Source organism: Python bivittatus, unplaced genomic scaffold (assembly GCF_059951505.1).
Source record: "Python bivittatus isolate LINGU-HERP-01145 unplaced genomic scaffold, Pbiv_v1 ctg000700_np1212, whole genome shotgun sequence".
Taxonomy (NCBI): domain Eukaryota; kingdom Metazoa; phylum Chordata; class Lepidosauria; order Squamata; family Pythonidae; genus Python; species Python bivittatus.
The window spans coordinates 43,829,909-43,857,462 of NW_028277098.1; the positions used below are offsets into that span (position 1 = coordinate 43,829,909).

Genomic DNA, 27,554 nt, shown 5'->3' on the forward strand with positions numbered 1-27,554 from the left:
TCTGATTACCTCTTGGAAAACAGGATGACATCGAGAGATAGTTTTACCATTCCACAAGAAGAAGCGAAGAAGGTAGAACAATTGTTTCCCTACATAGGGCACTTTCAGGGATCAGGGCCTCCATGACAGATGCAGAGAACTTGCATCAATATACAGCCCATGGACTAGAAGCTCCCCACTTTAGATTTGTGTAATATTGAGCTTTGTTATGCCAGTAGTCCTTAGAAAAGTCTGTAAGCCAGACCAGTACTGTTATTAATTACACTTACATCATGCCTTTCTTAAGTACAATTCAGGATAGCATCCATAAGGTTCCAACTGCTTCCTATCTATCCAGACAATGATAAGATCTACACCTGTTTATCTTCATTAAAATCACTGCATTGTAAATTGCTGGATTATGGTCCAACCATAATACGGTGGGGGGGGAGGCGTCAGGAATAGACGCTTGCTTAGTTCTAGCAAAATTAACATTTTGTAAAATGTGGTCTAATCTGAGAGCTAGCTTTATAAGGTGCTTAAACTTTTTCTCCTCAAAGTCAGAAAATAGATGCAGAAATGTAGCAGTTGAATAAATAATTATCTACATCCGTTACCTTTATGCTATAAGTCTCATTCATTTCTAACTCTGGCACAAGCCGTACATCATTACCTTTATCCAGAATAGCTGAACTGAAATTTTGACAATCATAATTCTACAACCTCAGTGATATGCCCTGATTAAACAACACAGGTAATAATATTGTCCTTATAAATATATTTAATATTATGACTGATCAGGACAAAAAATCCAGTTCTCTTGAATAAGTAGGTTAAACCCATCAGCACGGTGTCAGTCCCTAAGTTTTATATTTAATTTTAGAAGTTAAAACTAAATGTTTTAATTTGACATTATTCTTAACATCATGCTAATTTCTCCCAGATGTCTCTACAGAGAGAAACACTGCAATTTTTGCACAGAAAGCATGTGTTTCGGTGATTTATTCCAAAAGAGCTTCTACTTACTGCATTTCATTTTGTTCTCAATGAAGCACTTAACAACATGTTTCTCTTTAAGAATCTTACTTAATCATATGGATATTTTTTTTCAATTTACATTTTCAGTTCTTTAGTACTGTGGCCACAGGACGTTTCTTAACTACGCAAATTAAATGCACATGTTGAAAACAAGTTATATACAAGTCCAAAGCACTTTTTGTTGCAAAAGCCTTCGTGGCAGGTAAGAACTGATGGTGCTTCTCTGCTAGATTGTGGGATAGAGTTAAAAGTACTATGAAAACATAGGTTTTTCTCTCCAAAATATTATATAATCATGTATGAGAATAATGTAACTTACATTTTTTTTTCCTAAATAGCATATTCTGAATACTGAATGCACTGTGAAGACATTAGAAAGAGTGAACCAGAGGAAAACATACATTTGGGGGGGGGGGGTCATTTCTGGGCTGATGTTGAACATTTCAGTTTAAAAACTATTTCTGTTGGGTCACATTTCCAGTTTTTCTCACATATGATCTTGAAAAACATTGTAATTAAAGAGATTTTTTAGAGCTGAATACAAAATGCTTCCAATATGAAACCTGCGATATTTGAATATCTTGTACAGCCACTGTTGTATCGAGGAACCCCATTTCTGAAGCATTTCAAGAATGCCACCTAGCCTTGGTCTTTCAGATTGTGGCGTGCATATAATACAGGCCATCACAAAAAAACACCATAGACATATGTGATTAAGAAGCTGGGGATCAGTGTTCAGAAAATATGCTCTTCCCCCTTTTCACTTTTTAACAACAGAATGATTTTGAAATTGAACTTTGTATTTGAATATATTCTCTGTATATTTGTTCAGGGCTTCCCCCTAAATCAAAACATTGGAATTCTGTTCTAAGGCAGTTATTCACAACTCCATGGGGCCTTGGTTGTCTTCTAGTAAGTGTCTGACATGCTTATTAACACACACATGGATATGAGGGTTAAAAACAGAAGAGTTGTCAGATAGAAAGACATCTATGTTCTGTGTTTTAATTAATATTATGGTCTTTTAATAAGGCAGTAGCAATGTAAGCAGACACAAATCCTTACAATATTGCTCATAGCTTTTCAAATAATAAAAGTTTCTGTTTCTGAACTTTTTTTTAAAAAAAAATAGATTCCCTGGAATGAGTAATCCCATAATATTTGCAAGTCTTCATACAAGACAAGCAAGTTTCCCCAACTTGCTTTGTTTTTCTGTGGGAAAAACACCACATTTCAATTTCTTGTATATATAAAGAGAGAAATGAAGATCTCAAGGAAGCCCATTTGGATGGCATATGTTTCCTCTTGAAGGGTAACACTTTTACTTTGGAGCAGGCGTAAACAAACTGCTATATTCTGTATGAGCATTTCCAAATGCAGTGGTTAGGGAGGGACCATGAATTATCAGAAACTCTAATGTGTACTGTGGCCCTCAGCTTCTCAGCAGCATCTGTTCAGAATTAATTGATACCCTGTTGGTGCTATGGATCTGTCTATAGGCAACATATCTGGAAACACGCATCATGCAGGGATAGCCACGTTTGTTATAAGGAACAGTATGAAACTGACTGCAAAAGTGGAGCCAACGACTGCAGCAAAATGAAGAGCTAGTGAGTAGACTGGCTCTTCATAATTCTTGAAGATTATAAAATTTGAGATTGCCCACGAGTACTCCAGACAGTTGCTGCTCACAAGAAGACCACAAGACAGCAGTCTCTGGTGGGTTTAGAGCTCTGGGAGATGAGGGAATAAACATCTTGCTGAAGCAATGGTTGGTGCCTTCAAAAAGGACACTGGGTTCGCATACTTCCTTTCCTAATCACTTTCGGAAATTGCTTGTTAACTGTTTTTCAGTTATTAGGAACCTTTGGATTGACAAGTCTGAAAACACTGGGTGAGTTTGCTTCAATCTTTAGCAAAAGAAGTTTTAAATACAAGTTTAAGGACTTAATTATTTTTTCTGGAATAATCTGAAAAAGGGTGATTAGAACTTTGATTTTGGAAAGTTACAAACAGACTAAGGGTCCAGATAAATTTGAAATAAGATTTTGGAATTAATTATAAGAATCCTTCCTGTGAGAAAACGCTTTTGTTTTGAATTCTCTTTTTAAAAAAACCATGATAGGATGAGACTTTGAAGGTTAGACCCTAGAGGGAACCAGAAGGAGCTAAAGATTACAGGTAGTCCTTGACTTACCACCACAATTGGGACCAAATTTCCATTGCTAAGCGATGCGGTCGTAAGGCGAGATATTCCATGACCACATCACTTAGCGACCACAATTCCAGCAGTCCTGGTTACCATCGTTAACTGAGAATCACAGGTTGTTAAGCAAGTACCCACCAAATCCAAGCCATCCCTGGATTGGTCCCTCCCAGTCCTGAGCCTCAGTAAGGTAAGGGACTGCCTCCAACTACTCTACACCTCTTTCCCCCATATCTCTGCCTTTCTGGCCACCCTGCATCCTGCCTTGTGGGACAGCAAGCAGCCCCAGAACCGCAAGGCTCTGGGGCTGCTCGCCATGTCCTGGGAAGCCACAGCTGCCCAGCCCAGTCCCAGCCACAATTGGTCTCGCCACCCTGCACTCTGAGACCCCTGCTTCCCTATGCTTTGCCACCCCAACTGATCTTCACCATCTTCTTGCTCCCACTGCTGACAAGGTATGCCTGGCCTGGCTACTGGGCAGGGCTGGGCTGGACTTTGGCTGAAGGAAAAAAAAAAAACCCAAACAGCGCCAGAGCTGTGGTGTGCCAAAACACCCCTTTGCAAAAATCTCCTGGAGTGCAGCACACCAAAAAGCCCCTTTGCACTGCACTCCTGGGCAGGGCTGGGCTGGGCTTTTACTTTGTGCTGCAGGAAAAAAAAGCCAAAAGCAGCCTCTGAGCAGCAGTGTATCAAAATGCTCCTTTGTGCCATGCTCACAAGGATCAAAATATTTTAACATTGGACATATTGAAAGATATTTTTGAACAATTAATTTTAAGAGTGCCTGCCTCTATAGATAGACTGTGTTTCAGAGATGTTATGAAAGAGGAACAAGTTTTACCAGACAAGACTGAGTCTGATCTGAAAGTGGATTTAAAAATGACAGGCTACAAGAATGATATGGAAAAAGATGCTACACTGGACATACAAATGAAACTGGCTGATGTCTTAATAATTAAAAGGGATATACAAATAACAAACCAAAAGAGTGACCTGGATAACTTTCCTATAGATTTACAAAAGAGACTTTTTAAAGCTTTGAAGAAATTTGTGAGAAGGGACAAAGAAAAACTGAAAAGAAATCAAGTTCTACAACATTATTTGAAGGGACTAAAGACCAAGATTGTTAAAAGTAAAAGGAAGGAATATAAAGTTGGTTTATTTGATCAAGGTTAAAATAAATATGCTGTTATCTCTGGTAACCCTTAATGGACTTTTGCTGATCAGGACTGAACGACGAGGCTTTAAGGATTTGTTTAGAGACAAGAGATAGGATACGAGAAGATAATATCATTTGTTGTATTTTAAGAGGTGATAAGTTACTGAAATTGTTGATACTTCTTGTGATGAAGAGGGAAGTAGTTTCTTTATATATTTCTTTTCTTTACTATATTCTTTTTTTCTTTTCTATTTTTTTTCTTTCCTGCACTTCGTATTTTTTCTTTTTATTCTTTTATTTTTTTAGTTTGCATTAATTTTTATCTTTTCAACTGTAACTTTTAATAAAATTACTATTAAAAAAAAGGAAATTGCCCCAATAAGTAGTAACTGTTAGATTTTCTGTTACTATTCTAGCCCACATTAGGCTGTCAAAATGCAAAACACTCAGCACATAATGTTGGCTTTCTTATTAGCAGTGACACAGCTGTCTGTAGAAAGGAGGCTTATGCACATGTAATTGTACCTGTATAGGTTCTGCCTATGCAAAACAGCAATATCAGCAGGGAAATTATCCCATGCAGAGCAATCCAGACACTGAATTGAGTGACCAGGGCTATAGGAAAATAGGAATAAAAGCCATAAGAGAGAATTCATTTCCTCTTTCTGTCCTAAGTATTTCTAGCTATCCAGTTAGTGAGCTAGCTATCCTATTCCTTCTATAATGATTATACTATGTAACAAAACAGAAAAAAAAATCAAAGATTTCCAAATTATTTAAGCAACATACATTATCATTTTCATTCATCTGAGATTATTTAAGCTATAAGTCTCAACTAAATACAGGCCTTTTCTTCTAGTTTATTATTTGTACAACTTTATCATAAATGACTAAGTTTAGAATGGCCATGATGGCTACCATAGAGAGAATATCTTAATCCTTAGATTTATAACTCTGACTCTTATTGTTAACACAATTAATACCAAATTGAACTATAGCAGCTTAATACATTATTATATGAATTAGCATTTTAGGCTGCTGCCTTAATTTTATAGAATTTTTAAATCAGAAAGCAAAAGACACTAAAATTGGCATAAATGTTTTGTTTTGGGGTTTTATTTTGGTAAAGTACCAATGGATATATATTTGATAAAGGATGGCAGAAACCTGCTCATAATGGATGAAAGAAATATCTACAGATACATAAATATATACTCAGAATGCAAAAACAGAACAAGGTTAACATCATCTCGGCAAAATTGCCTTCTTGGCCTCAAATAGAAGAAATCACCATATACTAATCCATTCACTTTCAGTGCACTGCCTGCCAAACCCAAATACTGCTACTGCCACTTAGTTTCCCCAACTTACAGCTAGGAGGAATGAAATACATACATAATGATTGCTGGGATAATTGAATAATTTAAGTTGTTGTTTTTCACTAGGAAGGCTGATTTTTTATTTATTTCCATTTTTATATACCACTCCGTTCCCAAAGGTTCTGAGCAGCTTACAGAAAACTAACAAAAAGTAAGATTAACAATACAAATTTCATTAAATACTAGCTGATTACAACCAACACAGTACACAATGGTTCAGGGATCATGTGGGCTTCACTCATACCTAAATTCCATCCTGCAGAACCACATTTTCATGGCTCTTTGGAAACATAATAAGGAGGAATTAGTCCAATATCTTCCACAAGCTGTTCCAAAAGAATAACAATGCTATTGAATGACAAAAAAATTCTTGAAATATGTAGAATCAAATTCACATTTTTAAAGTAAGATACGACTAATCAAGATTTCAACCCTAACCCCCTTACTGCTTTTCCAAATGGAAATGTACTTTTTATTAAAATGTAGTGTTATATTATTTCGTGATTGAGAAGTTCCCAAAGTAGTGTATTAGAATTAAAAAGCAAAATCTCTCCTCCCCCACTCCACACAAAGAATTATGAAGTTAAGCAAACTATATAGTTAATTTCATCCTTTTGTGTATCAACTTGTGTCTGTTGAAAAACAGCTTTAAAAGGAATAGTTTGTGGGAACTGCCGATAGGTGAGAAAATAATTAAGCAGAATTGTTTTCCACTAGCTCAACAGGATGTTTGGGTACAAATAACTGCCAACTACTATGCCATGCAATGACATTAAGGTATCAGTTCAATATTTGACACTGATATTTGCTCAGTAAGCTGGGATATTGATGCTTCCTTACGTATAATGAACACACAGAATAGGGCATACAGGTTTTTTGAACCCACCTAACTTCTCTAGTTAGCTGTTTGTTGCTTTTATGCAAGCCAAGATTTGTTACCTGAGAATACACTGGTTGAAGAATTGGGTTCATAAGCAGTGATACAAGCCAGGAGCTTGGATTCAGATGTAACAGTAATAGTAGATTTTTCAATTTTGGGTTAGTTTAGCTATTTGTGCTAATAGGAAGAACCAAGTAGGAGCAAATATCTATGTGTACAAGGTAAGACAAGATTTATTAGAATTCTGGTTTTATTGTTCACTGAATATGTGGCTACACACCAAAAGTTCTTCAAAGAGCATAAGTATAATTAAGAAAGGACAAGGACTCTTGAATTATGATGGCATATAGGAAAAGAAAAGGAATTAGAAGAAGTCAGAGGAGATAGAAATATAAGCCCAGCTAATTGTGTAAACAGTTTGATTTAAAGTGAACTAAACTTTGACACCTATCAACTCAAATACTTGTACAGTGGGGCAAAAAAGTATTTAGTCAGCCACCAATTGTGCAAGTTCTCCCACTTAAAAAGATGAGAGAAGCCTGTAATTTCCATCATAGGTATACCTCAACTATGAGAGACAAAATGAGAAAAAAAATCCAGAAAATCACATTGTCTGATTTTTAAAGAATTTATTTGCAAATCATGGTGGAAAATAAGTATTTGGTCACCTACAAACAAGCAAGATGTCTGGCTCTCACAGACCTGTAACTACTTCTTTAAAAGGCTCCTCTGTCCTCCACTCGTTACCTGTAGTAATGGCACCTGTTTGACCTTGTTATCAGTATAAAAGACACCTGTCCACAACCTCAAACAGTCACACTCCAAACTCCACTATGGCTGAGACCAAAGAGCTGTCGAAGGACACCAGAAACAAAATTGTAGACCTGCACCAGGCTGGGAAGACTGAATCTGCAATAGGCAAGCAGCTTGGTGTGAAGAAATCAACTGTGGGAGCAATAATTAGAAAATGGAAGACATACAAGACCACTGATAATCTCCCTTGATCTGGGGCTCTATGCAAGATCTCACCCTGTGGTAGATCAAAATGATCTTGTGATCTTGTCAAAATGATCACAAGAACAGTGAGCAAAAATCCCAGAACCACACGGGGGGACCTAGTGAATGACCTGCAGAGAGCTGGGACCAAAGTAACAAAGGCTACCATCAGTAACACACTACGCTGCCAGGGACTCAAATCCTGCAGTGCCAGACATGTCCCCCTGCTTAAGCCAGTACATGTCCGGGCCCGTCTGAAGTTTGCTAGAGAGCATTTGGATGATCCAGAAGAGGATTGGGAGAATGTCATATGGTCAGATGAAACCAAAGTAGAGTGTTTTGGTCTAAACTCAACTCGTCATGTTTGGAGGAGAGAGAATGCTGAGTTGCATCCAAAGAACACCATACCTACTGTGAAGCATGGGGGTGGAAACATCATGCTTTGGGGCTGTTTTTCTGCAAAGGGACCAGGACAACTGATCCGTGTAAAGGAAAGAATGAATGGGGCCATGTATCGTGAGTTTTTGAGTGAACACCTCCTTCCATCAGCAAGGGCATTGAAGATGAAGCGTGGCTGGGTCTTTCAGCATGACAATGATCCCAAACACACCGCCTGGGCAACAAAGGAGTGGCTTCGTAAGAAGCATTTCAAGGTCCTTGAGTGGCCTAGCCAGTCTCCAGATCTCAACCCCATGGAAAACCTTTGGAGGGAGTTGGAAGTCTGTGTTGCCCAGTGACAGCCCCAAAACATCACTGCTCTAGAGGAGATCTGCATGGAGGAATGGGCCAAAATATCAGCAACAGTGTGTGAAAACCTTGTGAAGACTTACAGAAAACGTTTGACCTCTGTCATTGCCAACAAAGGATATATAACAAAGTATTGAGATGAACTTTTGATATTGACCAAATACTTATTTCCCCCCATGATTTGCAAATAAATTCTTTAAAAATCAGACAATGTGATTTTCTGGATTTTTTTCCCCATTTTGTCTCTCATAGTTGAGGCATACCTATGATGAAAATTACAGGCCTCTCTCATCTTTTTAAGTGGGAGAACTTGCACAATTGGTGGCTGACTAAATACTTTTTTGCCCCACTGTATATGCATAGACCATTCTTAGATATCTGTCAATATTAATGCATCTTTAACATTATTGAATTTTTCAGGTGATCTACTATAATTATGTGGAGATTGTAAAAAGCACTGTAAATGAATAACCCACAAAATATATGATTGATTTGATGCTTCCTCTAATACAGATTTCTGTGGAAATGTAACCATTGTATCTATGTGAGCAGCTGTGTATCCCAGCCACTTCTGTTACTCTATTTCACAGAGTGACTTGGGGATATTATTCTAAACTCTTTATGTTGACATTTTTATGTCCAAACACTAGGCGACCTAATAGATACCATTGTGGAAGACTGTATATTGTCCACCTATTTATAGCCAGTTCACTTGATCTTTGCATACCTAAATTATTTCCTATGATTAAGCTGGATAACCTCATGGAAATCAATTGGATAATCCTTGAATAGTCAAATATTTTTAACTCTTTAAAGGCCTCTCTCAAAACATATATTTTTCCTTGTTTATCTTACTTTTCCCCTCTGTTTGTCCTTTCCTCCTCAGATCCATCAGGCTTCATTGTATAATAATGCATTGCATTGGACTTTTTTCAATTAGGTTTTCCCCTTGCTTGTTACTGTACAACTCCAGATGTTTTGGGATTCATGGTTCTCTTTTATTTTAATTTTCTTTTGTAACATGCCACACATGTGGTATTTTGGCCTTAAAAATGCTGTGCTATGTTAATCAGCCACCTCTTTTCCTCCTCCTCCTGTTGCTTTTTTATCTTTGGTATATTGGTTACAATATATAGAGAACTTTTGTACCAAATTCAGTTGAAATTAACAGAGAAGAAACAGATAGTGGTTACAGAACTATAGTCATTTATAAAGAAGATTTATAGGAGATTTTTGTAGAAGCTACACTCTGTCATAATGAGAAACCTGCTGAATGGGAGAAGGGTTAGAAAAAGTGTCTGGTGTTAGAAAGGAAGAGAAGGAGCTGAAGTGACAAATCTACTGTAAATCACTGATCAGTTTCCTGCTTTATTTGCAGAAGTTGGGCTTGTAATGTTATAATTGATGCTTATCGTGTAGATCATTATATCATCCCACCCCACTTGGTCTGGCAGAAGGGGCATGTTGCAGACCCCACCAGTCAAGGAATTTCGACTGGTGGGATCTAGAAAGAGGGTCTTTTCTGCTGTGGCCCCTGCTCTGTGGAACAACCTACCTCCCAAGGTGCAATGTACCCCCACTCTCATGGCCTTCAGGAAAAGTGTGAAATCTTGGCTTTGCCAGAAGGCCTGGGGGCCAGATGGGGGCTTGCACCAGTTAAGGTGGCTTGTGGGGTAATTGATTTTGGCCCTCCCCCCCGATCATCTTGAAAGTTTTTAGTATTATGTATAGGGTTTGTTTTTACAGATGATTTTTAATGGATTAATTAATTTTAATTATTTATGAGGTATTTTTAATTGTTTATGGGTTTTTTATTTTAATTGTGAGCCGCCCAGAGTCACCCATTGGGGGAGATGGGCAGCATACAAATTTAATAATGAATGAATAAATAAATAAATCATCATATCCAGATGATCTAGATTCTAAAAAACCTTGAAGACAGGGAAATAAATGACCTCTATTTTTGTTCTAGGCCTTAGACTAACAAACATCTCTCCTACAGGATCAGCTTGCTGAGTTCTGTGAAATGTTTGTTTTTCATGGAAAAAAAATTATTTTCTTCTATCGTTGAAAATAATAGAATATGTGCAAACATTAGCCAATTCATATTTAATGTGTATTGAAAGTTTTGCAATTACTTTAGAAGAAGAAAGAACATTTCATAAAGCTCAAAAGAAGCTCAGCTCTTTTCAGCAGACAGAAGATTTCCTATTGATAGCCATAAATGTTTTGGGAATGAAACATTTCAGGTTTTCCATCTGTAGGCTGTCTGAGATGTCAACAGCCAATATGACCTGCTGTTTTCCTTGTAGGTCTATAAATAAAAGGTAGCTTGTTTAACTGATCTTGCTACTGAAAGCAGAAGTGTGTATTAATGAGCTTTCTCTAATGGCACAATAACTCTATTTACAGCAATGCCACTGTGAAACCTTCTCCCTTACAGTCATAACTCATTTCCAGTGAAAATGTGCTCCACCTTATAGCCCAAACTGCTCTATTTTTTATTGGTTTCTTCCCCTTCCTGACAACTGACAGTTGTTCTAGACACCACGGTGATTAAGTATCCTTAGGAACACATTCAATAATATATTGACATTTGTGTTTATTACTACAACATGCTTTATGAATTGCTGTGTAACCCAAAAATAAAATATGTGGCATTGATAACGTGGCATAGTTATTTTTGAAAAATTCAAAACAATGTGATCTGTAATTTTTGTTATATTTTCACTTCTTTTCAGTAATAAACTATTTTGTTAAATATTTCGTTAAAAAGAGTTTCATGTGTTAAAATGTTCAGATATAAGAACTTTGGCATCCATGGGTAACGGAATTAGTACAGTAACAGGTTTGGGAGTTTTCACAGGATAAAATTGGGTTCTCCAGATCCCAAAGGCTTGTATCAGTGTGTCTGTTGTCACATTTACCCATATATGAAAACATGCAAACTGGTTTTGCATCCATAAAAATTAATATGTGAACTTCATATATACAGAGTAATGATATAAAATAGTCAAAAATTGTTTCTAAAAATAATTCTAATCTATAAATCAATAGATAACATTTTATTTATTATTATTGGTTGTATATTAAATGCATTGGGTTAAATGTGTTTGTGAAGTCTTGTGGTTCCTAAATTTGCAATCATGTTGTCCTAGTTAAGCAAATATGTTTAACTCAGTTAACAATTAAAAATAATAATCCACCTGCAGCAGAGTTCTACAAGTGCAAATATTATTATAATTATTTAATATTTATATTTAATAATTATAAAAATTATTATTATGTATTGTTATCCCAGTTGTCAGTCTTTAGCAAAACGTGAGAGGTAGTCAGATGAAAGTGACAGACTGATGTCAGATGACCTGGCGATAAAGCCAGAAGCTTTCTCAGTTAAGTAATTCATACTCCTACTTCTCTTTAGAAATGATTTAATAACTAATTCTGAATATTTTTTATATTCTATATAACCCAACTGATAATTTCCATGGAAAATAATTTGAAAGCTACTTTAAAAAATCTAAGATTCGACCATAATAATAAATTCTGTGCAATTAGAGATGAAGATTATTACTAGATCTGATCTGAAAATCAGTGGACATTTGTCACCAAACTTTGAACAAAATTACTCAAAGTGACATGTGTTCATACCTTCAGAGTGAGGACAGTGTAATGCTAGGAACACTGCCCTCAATCTGAAATGTTTATCCTCAGTGACATCATTCATATAGCCACATTTTATTAGCCATATGGTCATCATGTCATTGTTGTGTTTAGAGTATGATTAATGGTTTGCTCAGTAAGGCTATATGATTCAGGAAGCCTTGCCCTAATTTTGAGCTATCTTCAGCAATGACTTTATAAGCCAATCTTATTTGACTACATGATGACATCACCTTTTTTGAGAAAGAAGAAAGACAAAATTAATGATTCCAGTCTAACAGATGTTCAGACTTCACATGTTGAGGGAAAGATGTAAGATAAATAAAAAAGATTGTGGAACATACTATTCCTCCTGTTTTGAATACACTGAAGATGTTTACAGGTAAACTGTTCTGCACAACTGCAATTACTATTTTGTAATGCAACTATTTTTCCTACATTATACTTGTAAGCAATCACACTGGCTTTGGGAAGTCCCAATAACTAAAATTTTAAAACTAGAGATTGAGTATTTTTTATCTATAAACTGAAAGTTCAAGAAATTGCAGTCTTTAAAGTATACTATTTTATTTGCTCTCCAACTTTTGCCATTTGGGAAATGTTCTTTCTGTATGTGCTAGAGGCAGAAAATCCAGAACAGGCTGTACTGCTCTCTTCTTGATGAGTTGGGACATCTACATCAGGAGAGTTATCCTGCAAAATCTGTATTTCATGGTTTTTTTCTGATCATCTGGCATGTTGCCGCATTGCTTTCAGTGGAACTCTGCCAGAACGAGCAACATGTTCAGCAGCCAGGGAAAATCATGCTTGCACACTGCAAAATTAGTTACTCTAAAGGAAACAGCAGCAAAATGGTTGTCATCAGATCTAAGAGCTGGAAACAACATAGTGGATCATTTGGCCTAGAGATTGCCAGTTGGCAGTCCTTGAGTCAATTGTGGCTTGCAAAACACTTTTATCTTGCCGCCTTACCAGATTTGAAACAAAGACTTGTAACTCTTTTGATACATTTTTTTCTTCCAAAAATCATAAAATTGTCTTGTAAACTGTTCTGCACAACTGCAGTTACTACACACACAACCCTGTGAGATATTTCCTATGTGATTTTATATTACTATTTAGGTTTTCCTATTAATACAGTCCCCCATTGATTTTGTGTACGGAGGCATGGGTAGGTCATATATGTTCTGAAATATACAAATGTGTGTATTTGGGAAGGCAGTTGTAGGTAGCCAGTTTGCTATAAAGATACCAAACTATATTCTGCAAAATTCATGGCCAGTGCCTGGGGATATGTGACAGTGGGGGATGAGTGGGACATATGAATCCCCAACCCTGCAAGATGGGACAGGTAGGCAGACTCTTGTTATATATTTCTGAAGTTCAAGACACTGGCACCATTTGTGACTTACAGTTACTGATTATCTTTTGATCTGTGGCCATTCAACAATAAATTGCTTGCTTGCTTGTGTCATAGCTTTAAAAGGCAAAAATATACACTCTAGATAAAGATGGGTGCCTTTCTGAGAACTTTTCTGTCTTTTAAGAGCCAAGTAAGTATAAGAACCAATAAGATTGGCACATGGATAAGACCATTTACTACTTTAGAAAAAAAAGTCTAAATAAAAACCAAGTTCCAATTTAGTATGCTTACAGTCAGTCTTGGCCACTGCAAAGTTTAAATGCATTTAAAGATGCATTGGGGAGGGAGGGAAGGAGGGGAAGAAGGAACTGAGGTTTGCAAGAGAAGCTTAAAAACACCAAAAAGGTAAAGAGATGGTTAGGGAATACCTGAATGAATTTAAGTTTTTAGGTTCAGATGAGTTACACCTGGAAGTCTTGAAGGAGGCAGATGTCATCTTGGAGTTTTTTTCTATGGTCTTTGAGATCTCATGGAGGAGGGTATAATGCCAAAGGATTGAAAAAAGGCAAACATTATTCCTGTCTTCAGAAAGAGGAAAAAAGATGATCCAAGTGACTACAGATCAGTCAGTGATTTGCTGGTACAAATTGGATTTAGTGACTGTGGTCCAGTGACCTGATGTTTCGCTGGCAACTGTGGCTGGTATCTTCAGAGGCAAGGTGATCCACAGTTGCTGGTGAAATGTCAGGAAATCTGTTGTCTAGACCACAGTCACTAAACCCTGAAGCTCAATACTGCCCAACAGATATCAGCCATGAAAGCCTACACCACTAAACCCCCAATTTGTCCAGGCCAGGCCATTCCAGCAAGCTCAGCTGAGAGCAGAATGCACGATACTGAAAGAAGTCACTAAGAATTTTATCACATGACCTACTCTAACCACTATTGATGTCAAAGTGCATGAGTTTACTGTTAGAAAGCAGCTGCACAAATTAGATCTACATAGCAGATGTGCCAGGAAGAAACCTTTGCTGTCCAGAAAGAACATTCAGGGCAAGACTAAAGTTTGCTAATGAACACCTAAGCAAAGACCAGGACTTCTGAAGCAAGTGCCCTCACAGTCATGTGATCAAAATTTGGGCACTTGGCAGCCCGCCTGCACTTAAGACTGCAGGGATGCTTCAACTCCCCCTGCCCACCTATCTTCCCCTCATCTCTGCCCTTTTGGCTGACCTGCATAGTGGCACTCCACCGGCAGTGGCGGCAGCACTGGGGCTAAAGTAGAGGTCTGGTTCTTTCACAATCTCACCCAGCTTCCATTACCCCTGGGCCTCTACTTCAGCCCCAATGCTGCTGTCAAGGAGTGCCACCTCAAGCCCTGCACTGGGGCCAGCCACCTAGTGTCACAGCCGGAAGCCACAGCCGCTAATGCCACCCTGCTCTCCACTTGCCCCACCACCCTGGCAGCCTTGCTGTCCTGTGCTCCGCTTGCCTTGCCACCCTGCTGGCCTTGCCGCCCTATGTTCCACTCACTCTGCCAGCCTTACTGCCCTGCACTCTGCTGGCCCTGCAGTCCCTGCCACCCTGCGCTCACTGGCCCTGCTGCCCTGCAACTCCCAGCTGACCTATACCATCTTCTTCCTGCTGCTGCTGACAAGGCATGCCTGGCCAGGCCCAATGAGAGGCAGCTGCTGGTCGCGCCAGGCTTTCTTCCCAAGGCTGCTCATGCCATTCTCAAAATAGCATACACCGTTCTCCAGATAGTGCACACTGTTTTCACAGTGCTTCAGAAGGCTGCCGAGGCCTTCTGAAACCTCGCAAGAAGGGTGCACCCACCATTCTCGAAATTGCAGGCACCGTTCTTGTGATGCTTTGGAAGGCCTCAGAAGCTTCTCCAGGCTTTCCGAAGCATTGCGAGAACGGTATGAGCGGCCTCAGGAATAAGGCCTGGTGCAGCCAGCAGCTGCCTCACATAAGACCAGGCCAGGTGTGTCTCATCAGCAGTGGGAGGAAGGCAGCCAAGATCAGCTGGGTGTGGCAGGGTCTGCAGAATGCAGGTTGGGGCAGCTGGGGGTTTCTGCTGTTGTGCTAGGGTGGCTGGCCATGGTGCAGGACTTGAGGCGGCACTCCTTGGCTGCAGCACTAGGGCTGAAGTAAGAGGCCCAGGGGCAGTGTTGGCCAACTCAGACTGCTAAAGGTCCCAGGGCTCTACTTCAGCCCCAGTGCCGTCACCACCACCACCAAGGAGTGCCACTGTGCAGGGTGGCCAAAAGGGCAGCAATGGGGAGGGGAGATAGGCAGGTGTAGGGAGTTGAAGAGGAGAAAGAGGAGGCAGTCTCTCACCTTACCAAGGCTCAGGGCTGGGAGGGACCAAGCTGGGAACAGCTTGGATTGGGGTGGGTCCTCGCCTAACAACCAGTGGGATTTGGTTAATGACAGCAATGAAGAGTGCCAGGTTTGCCGTCACTAAGCAGTGCGGTCATGTGACTGCATTTTACAGCTGCATCACTTAGTGATGGAAAATCCTGTCCCAATTAGTGTTGTAACTCAAGGACTACCTGTATTCTGTAAATCTTTTCAACACTCTGAGTTTGACATTGCTTTTCTTTGGTAACAGTTCTCAGTTAGTAAGATTTTGTTGTTGTTGTTATGAGTATTCTGTTCTAACTTACAGTTTCAGGATTTATTTTCTCCATAGAGATAAAACTATTCAATGGGATTTGGCTGTTGGAACGAAGACATTATTTCTTATGTATTTAATTCTCTCCTCTCTCCCTCCCTCCCCCGTTCTTACTTAAAGCAAGTATCATGCTCTTGATTTGATTTGGTTTTTAATTTAATTTTGCTTATTGTATTTCAGTTAAAGTGCTCCTGTCAGATAACATTTGTTATATTGATGTTTCTCTCTCTCCCCCCTCCACCCCCTCCTATGTGAACAAATATAAAGAGTAATAACTTGTTATGTTGGGTGATGCTGTAATTAAATCTTTTTTGTTATAAAGAGGATAATCATACTCAACATTTGACATGAGTTTGTATGATTTATATTCCTTTCAGAGTAATAGATCAGATGGTTGAGCATTCTTGACTTTTCTATCTGACTTGGGTAATGTAATAGAACCTGTCTCCCATCTTTTCTCTGCTTCGCATTGTTTCTTTACACAGAAAAGTAATTATTGTGCTTGTACATGGCACTCAATTTTCTAACTCTCTTGCCAATGTTCCACATTATGTTGAGGAAGACCCTTCCATAAGCTGAAAACTCAGGGCCTCTTCAGAATCTTCTAAAGTTTAAAGATTTTCTTGGTGAGAATTCCACTTAGAGAGTAGCACAGATGACTAGATGCACTTCTTGCTGAATCTCTTTTTCAACCACTGCAGGAATAAGACATCTGTTATTAGAGAACATTTTTCCTTCCGGATTTCTTCCTTTTCTCTATTTGTTCAAGTTTACTTCATTTTAATATAATCTAATCACTTATCTTGTGATTCACTGCAAGGAACTGGAGGATTCAAGTTACCTTCCCTGTTTGTGCACCTTCTGTACCTTGTCCATATGCCCTTGAGGGTCCCACTGCTCAGCAATAAGTATTGTGGTAGCAAATTCCCCCATTTGCATGGATATAATTGTTGCCTTTTGTGCTCTGGGGAGGGCCACATAGTAAACTCTTGTAAGCATACTCAGGCATTTTCAGAACAGGCATAGCACGAGCATTCCTCTCATCTTTGAGCCACACTTTGTGAGCAAGCTCTTATCTATCTATCTATCTATCTATCTATCTATCTATCTATCTATCTATCTATCTATCTATCTATCTATCTAATTTATATAGCTGCCCATCTCACAAGAAGTGACTCTGGGTGGCATATAGCCCCTTCATCTTCCTCCAGAGTTCATCTCAAAAGTTGCAGAGGGTCCTTTACATCATGTCTTAAATATGTCTAAGATTTCCTTTTCCTATGGAGAGTCCCCAGGTCTCTGCTTTGTTCCCGCTGGCATCAGGAGAATCAGTAAATCTGCCTTACCTGATCCCAGTTAGAGCAAAAAGAAGAAAAATAACAAAGGTTTCCAGTATTGGCATCTATATTTGGGGTCTTTCAAATCACTGATCTCCATCTTAGATGCTATCTACATTCATGCTGCTGGATTCATCCATTTGGACCATCTACTTTCCTTTTGATCAAGACTTAATTTCAGAATAAAAATGTGAATAAATCTCCATGAGGATCTCGTTCCCTGCACCATTCCTCTGCATTAAGGGATGACTAGATCCAGGGCTTTCCCCCTCCTTTATTTTGAGTCAATTGGGTCTGAAGCCACTCCTCTCATGACCTTTCTACCTTCAGGGTCTTTGACTCATGTCCTCTCATCAACTATTGCTTGCTTCAAGGACTGTCATCACCTTTCCACAGTCTCTGATCAACTCTTGTGTGGAGGAGGCCACAGTACCATGATGCTCCCTACTACAAGTTCAGCTTAATATTTTTCTGGTACTTTATCAGTATTTATGTATGTATGTATGTATGTATGTATGTATGTATGTATGTATTTAATAAATGTATATAGCTGCACATCTCACTGCTGTGACTCTGGGCAGCTTCCAGAGTTGAAAACCAAAAAAACAGTACAAAGACAACCACAAAAAAACCTGCAAAAAAATCTTTAAAATCAATAAAACTATTAAACCATAACAAAAGATCATAATCTGCGGGAGAGTACCATTCATTTTCCTAGAAATATAACCTTTTAACAGGCTTTCCACCAACATCACTGGATCCCTGGGCTAGATGACAAAGCCATGGCTTCAGGCTCTTCTGGAAGGCCAACCAGGTTGGGGCCAATCTCTCCTCAGGGGGAATTATGTTTCTTTAAATTACAACTACAATGATAAAAAAACTAATACAAACTAAAAAAAAAAATTAAAATTAGAAGGTGCAGAAAAGAAAAAGAAAATAGAAAAAAATAGAGAAGAAAAAATAAGAATATAATAAGAAAAAATATATATATGAAGAAATGACTTCCCCCTTCATTACAAGTATAAACAATTTTTGTAACTTATCACCTTCTCTTAAAATAGAACAAATTATCTCTTCTTCCCATATCCCATTACTTATTTATAAACAAATCCTTAAAGCCTCGTCATTCAGTCCTGATCAGCAAAAGTCCATTAAGGGTTACCAGAGATAACAACATATCTATTTTAACCTTGATCAAATAAACCAACTTTATATTCCTTCCTTTTACTTAAAAGTAAAAACAGTCTTGATTTTTAGTCCTTTCAAATAATGTCTTAAAACTTGATTTCTTTTCATTTTTTCTTTGTCCCTTCTCACAAAATTCTTCAAAGCTTTAACAAACCTCTTTTGTAAATCCAATATAGGAAGATTATCCAGGTCACTCTCTTGGTTTGTTATTTGTATATCCCTTTTAATTATTAAGACATCAGCTGGTTTCTTTTGTACGTCCAGTGTAGCATCTTTTTCCATATCATTCTTGTAGCTTGTCATTTTTAAATCCACTTTCAGATCAGTCTCAATCTCATGTCCGGTAAAACTTGTTCCTTTTCCATAAATCTTTTAAACACAGTCTATTTATAGAGGCAGTCACTCTTAAAATTAACTTCTGGGTCCATTATTCAAAAATATCCTTCAGTATGTTGAATGTTAAAATATTTTGGTTCATTCTGTATTAGTAAGTTAAATTTAAGTGTTCTTCTCCTTTACTTGTAATGTTTAGTTCCTTCTAGTTCCCTCTAGTGTCCAACCTCTGAAGTCCCATCCTATCATTTTTTTTAAAGAATTCAAAACAAAAATATTTTGATGTATGGGATTCTTATAATTAATTCCAAACTCTTGTTTCAAATTTACCTGGACCCTTAGTCTGTTTGTAACTTTCCAAAATCAAAGTTCTAATCACCCGTTTGCTGATTATTCCAGAAAAAAAAATAAAGTCCTTAAACCTTTATTTGAAATTTCTTTCACTAAGGATTGAAGGAAACTTACCCAGTGTTTTCAGACCTGTTGATCCAAAGATTCCTAATAGCTGAAAAGCAGTTAGCAAGCAATTTCCAAAAGTGATTAGAAAAGAAAGTATGCGAACCCAGTGTCCTTAAAGGCGTCCACCATTGGTTGAGCAAGATAACTGTTCCCACGTCTCCCAGAGCTCTAAACCTGCCGGAGACCGCTATCGAGGAGCAACTGTATGGAGCACTCGTGGGTGATCTCAGGTCCTCTCCTTGTCCAGAGAGGAATTATGAAGAGCCTGTCTACTCACCAGCTCTTCATTCCACTGCAGTCCAGTCCACTTTTAGTGGAATTGTCTTCAGTTTGCCATTTCTTCCCCGGAAGGCAAGGGGAATGATGTCCCAAAGGGTGGGCACTGCACCAAAAATGCTCTCCTCCTAGGTCCCACCAGCAGATATTCCTTCATAGACGAGACCCACAACATGCCCTTTCTGTTAGGATGGGTAGATGTAATTGGGGTGAGGCAGTCCCCCAAATAAAATTTAAAAAATCAAATTTTGCACTTCTCTTTTTTCATCAGTTTTTGCATTCTAATTAGGATAAGACATTATGCTCCTTACCTTTTTTCCCAACCCTTTGACACTAACTCAGAGATCATTGCATTCTCTTGAGTGCTTGCTTTTTACTTTCATTGGACATCATTTCAAAGGAACAGGTTTTTGGCCTTTCAAGGCCCTTCTAAGAGATTACATTTTTCTGCTCAGCATTTTTCCAAGTGGGTAGTTGCAATTATCAGACTTTCTTACAAGTTAGCAAAGCAACCATTCCCTCTCCTGTGACTAGTCACATGTGATAGGAAAGGACAGTGCACCCACCAAGAAATTCTGTAAATGTTAGAAGCTTCCAAATGTGCTCTCTGCAGGGACATAGCCCCTGCATGTGAAGACCACCCCAAGAACTTTAGGTAGAGGTAAGTAACTAGTTGTTCTTTCCAAATGCTTAAGCTCCTTTATTTAATGCCATGTTTTGAAGGCTTAACACTGTACATGTGCAAAAACAGTATTACCAACCCATATGCCATTCATAGTGAAAGATTCAAACAGCAAAGCAAAATGTGTTTTATCCATAAATTTTAGCATATGTTCTGAATTCTGGTTGATTTGTTGCATGTCCACTTTGGATGGCCTTTTAAGCATTTTATTCATTATAGCATAATATGGTTTATTTAATAAAGGTTTACTGAGTTTTTTTATGGCTTTATTGCAGTTTGAAGGGTGTAACAAAGCATTTTCTCGGCTTGAAAATCTTAAGATCCACCTGCGGAGTCATACGGGTGAGAAGCCTTATCTTTGTCAGCATCCTGGCTGCCAGAAAGCTTTCAGCAACTCTAGTGACCGGGCTAAGCATCAGCGAACACACCTGGATACTGTAAGCATGATGTTATTTCATAAAATGCTCAGTGAAATACAGCTGTCATAGCAGGACCTTTTCCGAAACCATCACAAGCTTCTTTTGATGAAATATGACAATTTAATCATTGCCATGATGGAATAATGATGAAAATAAGGCCCATGGTATTCCTGAATAATGATACAGGTTTTTAGATAGAAAACGGAGCAAGTATTAGTAACATATCCAGAGGTTCTGCATGTTATTGTGTTTATTAGTATTTAGGTATATTGTCCTTCATTGATATATGATTTCAGGTAGTTTAGCATAATTTTAGATTTTTAAATTTCACCCATATCAAAATACAATATACTAAAAGCATTAGCAGGCAGCAGATAAAAGAGTGAGCCAAAATATATAAAACGCTGGAGTGAAGAAACCCTGCCTAGCATTTTAGATAGTAGTGCTGGCAGCAGACATTTTTCCTTAGTTACTGCAGACCCAAACAGAGCATTGTAGCCAGTAAATCCTATTTATAGTTGATTTCAAGCTCTTTCCACTACAGATTCCAGAATTATTGAGAATAGTGGTAGGGAATCCTGGAAATTTTAGCCCAAATACACCAGAAGAACATTTGGTTAGGAAAGTTATGATACATCAACTAAATCCTAAATTGGATTAGGAAGATTATGATACATCAACTATAGGGAATCACCAAGTTTGCTTTTCTACTATTTTGCCATGCAGTTGATTTGTCTTCATCTGAATTAATATTTTACATGCCTTTGGAAATCTTTCCCTGTAGTCTTGAAATCTTGGCTATGTGAAGTGTGAAGTTTTTATTAAAAATGTTCATGAATCATTTGAAATGTTAGGCCATGTTTCAAACTAAAATGCACTTTGTTGCCTAAGATTACAAATGAAAGCCTGCATTAGCTGTCCCTCGTCTGGTGCCTTTTATAGATGTTGGATGAACAGCTCAGAATTGTTAGCCAAACACATCTGTAGGTCATCAGATGGGAGAAGACTGGCCTGTAAATATATTTACTTCTTTTCTATGCTCTGCCCCACCATTTGCTCATATAACCTTCATTTCTATAAAGATGCCAACCAAATGAACGGATGGATGGATGAATGAATGCAGTGTTCCTTATCTCTGCCTATCTCTGTTACTGGCTTATTAATGAATGGCATGCAGAAATGGATATGAATTTATATTGTTAGGGCAAATACTTCATCTAAAAACAGTTTATTCTAAAATTCCCTATCGAAATTAAAATAGACGTTCTCAAATAATAATAATTTTTGTTTAAGTCCTGTTCAAATTTTACAGTGTTAGGAGTATTTCTCTCTCTCTCTCTCTCTCTCTCTCTCTCTCTCTCTCTCTCGCGTGCGCGCACTCTCTCTCTCTCTCCCCCCCTCCCCCTCCCCCTCTCCCTCTCTTTCATTAGTAAATGTACCCACTTACTGTTTGGAATATTAAAATCCATCCTTTTCTCTTACACCTCATTATAATGAAGCCTTATTAATATAAATAATCCACAGTACTTGCAAGAAACACGAATGAACAGGAGATGTAAAGAGATGGTACATGGAGGAAGTTGCAACAGAATGTTCAATTAACTTTCTAAGATACTTGAAGCTATTGAAGTTTGCATAATGGCAATTTTACTGTACTGCCCAGGTCATATTAGCCTCTACTATGATCAATCACCCATGAAAGCTAAGCAGACTCTTTAGGTCATCTTAGCTCCTGCTCCACAGCTCATAAGTCCCCCCTTTGTCTTTTTGAAAGAGGTGAATATGTGGCTTAATGTTTGGCTGGGTGTTTATGTGGCAGAAACCTGGAGGTTAATTGATATTTACTTTTAAACTAGTTACACATTTCAGACAGTGCAGCATTAAGGAATGTGTAATGTACATTATGCCTTCCAAAAACAAACAAGTCAGTCAGTCACATTTTCCAAACCCAAGCACGCTTACAATAACAATGTTTTATTTATTTGAAAGTCAGCTTTAGGGATTTGAATTTGTAATTACTTCTAAAATGTGGCTCTTTTGAAACTTAATATGTCATATAGGATGCACCTTTTTGAAGTTTAATGGCTTGACATTAATGCAAGTAGAAGGAGGGGGAGGGAGGGACAGATGGCTCACTCAAACCATTTTGTAGACTTTGTGATGTACACAGTACCAAGTTCCTCTCTTTCCTTGTATCTTTTTGTATGGTCTTATTGCAAAGAGCTTCTTTAACTTTCTATTATGTTTTTCTCCCTTTCTTTTTCTTCCTTTCTTTGTACTCTTTATTCCATATCCTTCCTTCCTATCTGAAATACTTCTAATCAGCAAAAAGGTATGGTAATAATTTTGACTAACCTTGTATTAAAAACTTATTTACTCTCGCTAAACATACTGTTAAGTTTTTGCTGTATTTATAATCTGCACAAGATAACATTCATTTACTCATACAATTTATCCTGCTAATCTTTCCAGGGGCTTCATATCATCCTAGCACTTTCTTTGTTTTTGATTACTGAACATAGATACAGTAAATTAGAATGTGTCTTGTGTGCTGATGTTAGTGCTTCAAATGCATGTAACAGAAGACTGGCAGTTCGTGACAGTTCAAACTCTAGTCCCCTCTATATATGCTGGCTATGTAACTGAATACTGTGTGAAAGTGAGATTGAAAAGGCTTGGGCTAGTATGGATGGACTTTTTCTGATCTAGTTTCCCCATCCTTAATAATGCGTTACCATCACTGGGAAAGTACTCTGCCTGGTTAATTCCACTAAGGAATTGTTTAATGGTTTCCATCATCCTTCCTCAAATTTCAGTTCTCTGTGTGTTCCAGGCACTTTCAGTAAATTGACTTTCATATGCAAGTTTCTGGGTACATATCGGGTTAGTCTTTGGAGCCTTGAGTTGGTGAATGATCTTATTATTCCTTTGGAAATTTCCTACTAGTACAAGGAGCAGGACTACCTATTCCTTTGGAGGTGCCTACAGAGAAAAGGGATTTATATAGACTGCCTAGTTCTTATTGAATGCATGTGGTACTGATTTGAGATTCCAAATGCAGGTCAATCTGTCATTTATCTTCTCTGAAAGGAGAATCTGTAAATAATTATGAAGACCTGCTAGAATGTACTGGTTTGATTGAATAACAGATTATTAGGTTAGATTTAGGTCTCAGGCTATCCTGAAACTGGATTAGAATCTACATTTTAAAAAAGCAGTAAGTTGATTGATTTTCCAATATTGGCAATATTAATAATATTGTAATGCAAAATTATTTAATTTTGTCAGACAGAGCTTTTCTGTAGGGCCAGTGAAAAGATAGTAAAACTATAGTAAAATATATTTTAAGATCATTTTCTATAACCATCCTAAGCCTCTGGTATGCTAGCTCAGTCTTCCAGACTGTGGGTTAACAGACATTACAGAGCAATAGTGGGGCTAGCAGGTAAGCAGAATAAAGAATAAATACTATAGATCAAGGCTGCCTCTAGTTTGTTTTACAGTCCCTTGGCTATCTATCTAGAGCCGATGGAAATCTAAGCCCCAGACAACTGGAGAGCATCACACTGTCCCTGTAATAAGTAACAAAAGGTACTATATGAATATAACATAGAATGCAAGTTTCTTTTAAAAATCTGATTTGAGAAATACATTTTTAGATGGACTGAATACTTAAATACTAGTTCATACCAGTATTAATACCTCCAAGGCTGCCCAGGTGATTGTCACTAGGATTGAACACAATGGCTGATGGGCTGCCAGACTGGTCACTGATCACACAGAAATGCTGTTTGCATGAACTGGTGTTTCTATGTGGGGGTTGCCCATAGGAACTCAAGATGCATGACTGAAAACTTGATAAAATACCTGCAGAACTGTAAGTACAGTTTTTGAGTATTGGAGACAACAGGAGTGCTTCTTAAAAGTGATTAAAATTTCAGATATATAAAATATTTAGTCATTGGTAAATAGTTCAAGCATCATGATGTTTTCAAGTTCTGATGTAATTTTTCTGACTGCATTTTCATCCAGTTGATCTTATTAAAAACATTAAATTCCCAAAGGTGTAAAGCATTTTGGCTAAGCTGAGAATAAAAGCGACTGCTATCGCAGGTCTGGATGTAAATTTGCCTTTTATGTATATTCCCCTGTAACTTGTACTTTCAAGCTGAACACACAGCTAAATGCTTTACAGCATGTTTGAACATCACCAATGAATATGAATGTTTCATTTTCTTAACAAAATAGTTCATATCTTAAGGAGGATGTTTTCCAAGCAGATGTCCTTTCCATGTTATCTTTTTTTCCCTTTTCTTTCCATACACTTATAGAAGCCGTATGCTTGCCAGATTCCTGGGTGCTCTAAACGCTACACTGATCCAAGTTCCCTTCGAAAACATGTGAAGGCTCATTCTGCCAAAGAACAACAGGTGCGTAAGAAGGTAAGATCAAGATTCCAAAGGTCAGCAATTCCAAGAAATGTTTGTCTACATGTTTAACTGAGTGGAGATTATTTTTTTCCTTCAGTGATTTTACTACAAGAATATGATCTTAATTTGTTTTCTTAAACCTATGGTGCTCATTTTTCTTAAGTTACATTCTTTTGCTTGCAACTGTTGGGCATGATGACATTGATCTCCTAATTACACCTATGTCAACTGATGAATTGGTCTCTGATCAGATCCTGAGTACTATCTAATGAAATCTGATAAGCAGGTTTTCTGGGCAGAGAGGCATGATGTAAATGCTGTAAATAAATCAAAATGATATAAATAAGGCTTCGTGAAGATCACTATCAATAAAGTAGTGCCAGTTGAATTTTAGAAAAATTAGGAAAAAATCACTTATTCCTTATTGTCTTCTGGCTTTATTCTATGTTAGAATTTCTGCTTATATCTTGGTTTTTATGGTTTTAATATTTACAGCATACTATACAGAGATCAGTAGGTTCTTAAGTATATAAATAAATAATATTTCATTTCTCCAATTATCTTTTTTTACATGATAAAATAAACATTGGAAATCTACTATGAAACCTGTTAGTGAATGAGTACAGAAATTGGTTTCTGTCTTTGCTTCAGACAGTGAGGGAACTTCCTCTTTTTTCTTTTACTGGATTTTGTATTTCCATTGACCAGATAATTTTCCTATCTGCTCCTCCATCAAATGTGCACATTTACATTCTGCTTCCTTTGCACATCTGAACACAGTAAGATAAAGCATAAAGTAGAAGTAATTGAAACCATATCGTAGTTGTCTGTTTTGAAAGATCTTTAAAAAAATTCTTTAGTAGATTAACTCATTAAAATACTAGTTCATTTACTATACTTAGCTTATAATGCATCAACAAACAAATCTTAATTGGTTTCTGTTTTTTACAGTAACTTTCTCACACACTGTCTTTCTGCATCATAAGCTGACTTGAAGTAATCAAACAAACTCCAGTCTACTTAAGTCCCCTTTACATGTGACAGTTGATTTTTGGTTACTTTGATGTTCACTTAAACAGGACTTTCTTGCCTATTCATCTTGGACAGTTCCCACTGAGAATTATTTAACTATTCTGGGCTGTTATTTATAAAAAATACTGCAGTAGTCTGTGAAAATAAAAACAACATTGAACATTGCAAAATAAAAATATGTTATAGAAAAACAATATTTAGAGATGATAACCAATAATAGAATTTAAAAAAATAAAAATAAAAGTGAGCAGAAAAGAAACAAACAACAAAAAAAAGTTACTACTCAAATGTCAACTCAAAACATTTCATTTTCAAGAATCCAGCAGGAAGAGAAACTCTCTGAATTTTCTGAAAAAAAGGGCCACAACATCAAAGCTGTGAGGGAAAGGTCCTGTTCCTGAAAGAGGCTAACCTAGCCTCCAGAGACATCATGGCAGGGTGATGGGGGTGGTGGGGGTGGTGGACATAAAAAAATCACAATGACAGATGCAATTATGCAGTCGAAGCCCCACCCCTTTGTACACGTGTGTGATGTTGGCAGACGTACAAAAGAGATGAGGCTTTGATAATGCAGTTGTGATTCCTTTCTTGAATATTTTTACCACCCCTCTGTAGATCGCTCTGTTAGTATCCATAATGTTTGCCAGAACCAAGCTTTCTGAGAAGGGGGACCAAGGACATATAAGTTGTGTAGGCTTCAGGCTTTGAGGCAAGCCTCCCCTTTCCTGGAGTTTCCAGCCTGAAATGTCTTATGCATGCAATACATCTGCCTCAACAGTGAACCTCCTTAAACATTTACTTCCTACTTTGCTCAGGCAGCATTGCCCCAATGAAATTCTATTCATTGATCAAAACTAAACAGTTATGTAATACTAATAGCAGTAGTAGTAATAGCATGGACCTTGATTAACTGATTGTGTTCTAGAATATTTAATGTTTATACAAACTGCCTGTAAGACTGAATGCTAAACTGCTTGGCCTAGATCTTTTAATTTAGATTAACTAAGCCCAGAGAAGGGCAGAATGGAAATCTATAAACTTCAAAACAAATAACCATTTATTAGCAGCCATAACATAGGATAGATATTTTTGTGTAATTTGAGCTTTGTGTTATGACAAAAACTTGGCAGCATCAGTATGTTTGAAAAAGAATTAGAAATGCTTTTCTTTCTTAATTCTCCTCTCCTGCTGTTTCTAATATGATCGACATTGTGGTTTGCAAAGAGAGCATGCTTCAGACACTTTTGCCAGTGCATTAATTTACATGGAAAATAGCTGACACATCGGCAGTACCTCTTCCACATGACT

General features: G+C 37.6%; 1 protein-coding gene across 2 annotated transcripts in view; it reads left to right on the forward strand.

Moving 5' to 3' along the window:
* Nucleotides 1–27,554, forward strand: part of GLIS1 (GLIS family zinc finger 1) — a 143,313-nt gene that overhangs the window by 73,264 nt on the left and 42,495 nt on the right. Inside the window, exons 4-5 of one of the 2 annotated variants that reach the window (XM_088153803.1) lie at nt 20,641–20,802; nt 25,116–25,214. In XM_088153803.1, coding sequence (XP_088009929.1) covers nt 20,641–20,802; nt 25,116–25,214 — 261 coding nt within the window. Of the gene's footprint in view, nt 1–20,640; nt 20,803–25,115; nt 25,227–27,554 lie in introns of both variants that reach the window. The other variant, XM_088153802.1, reaches the window with a different exon arrangement.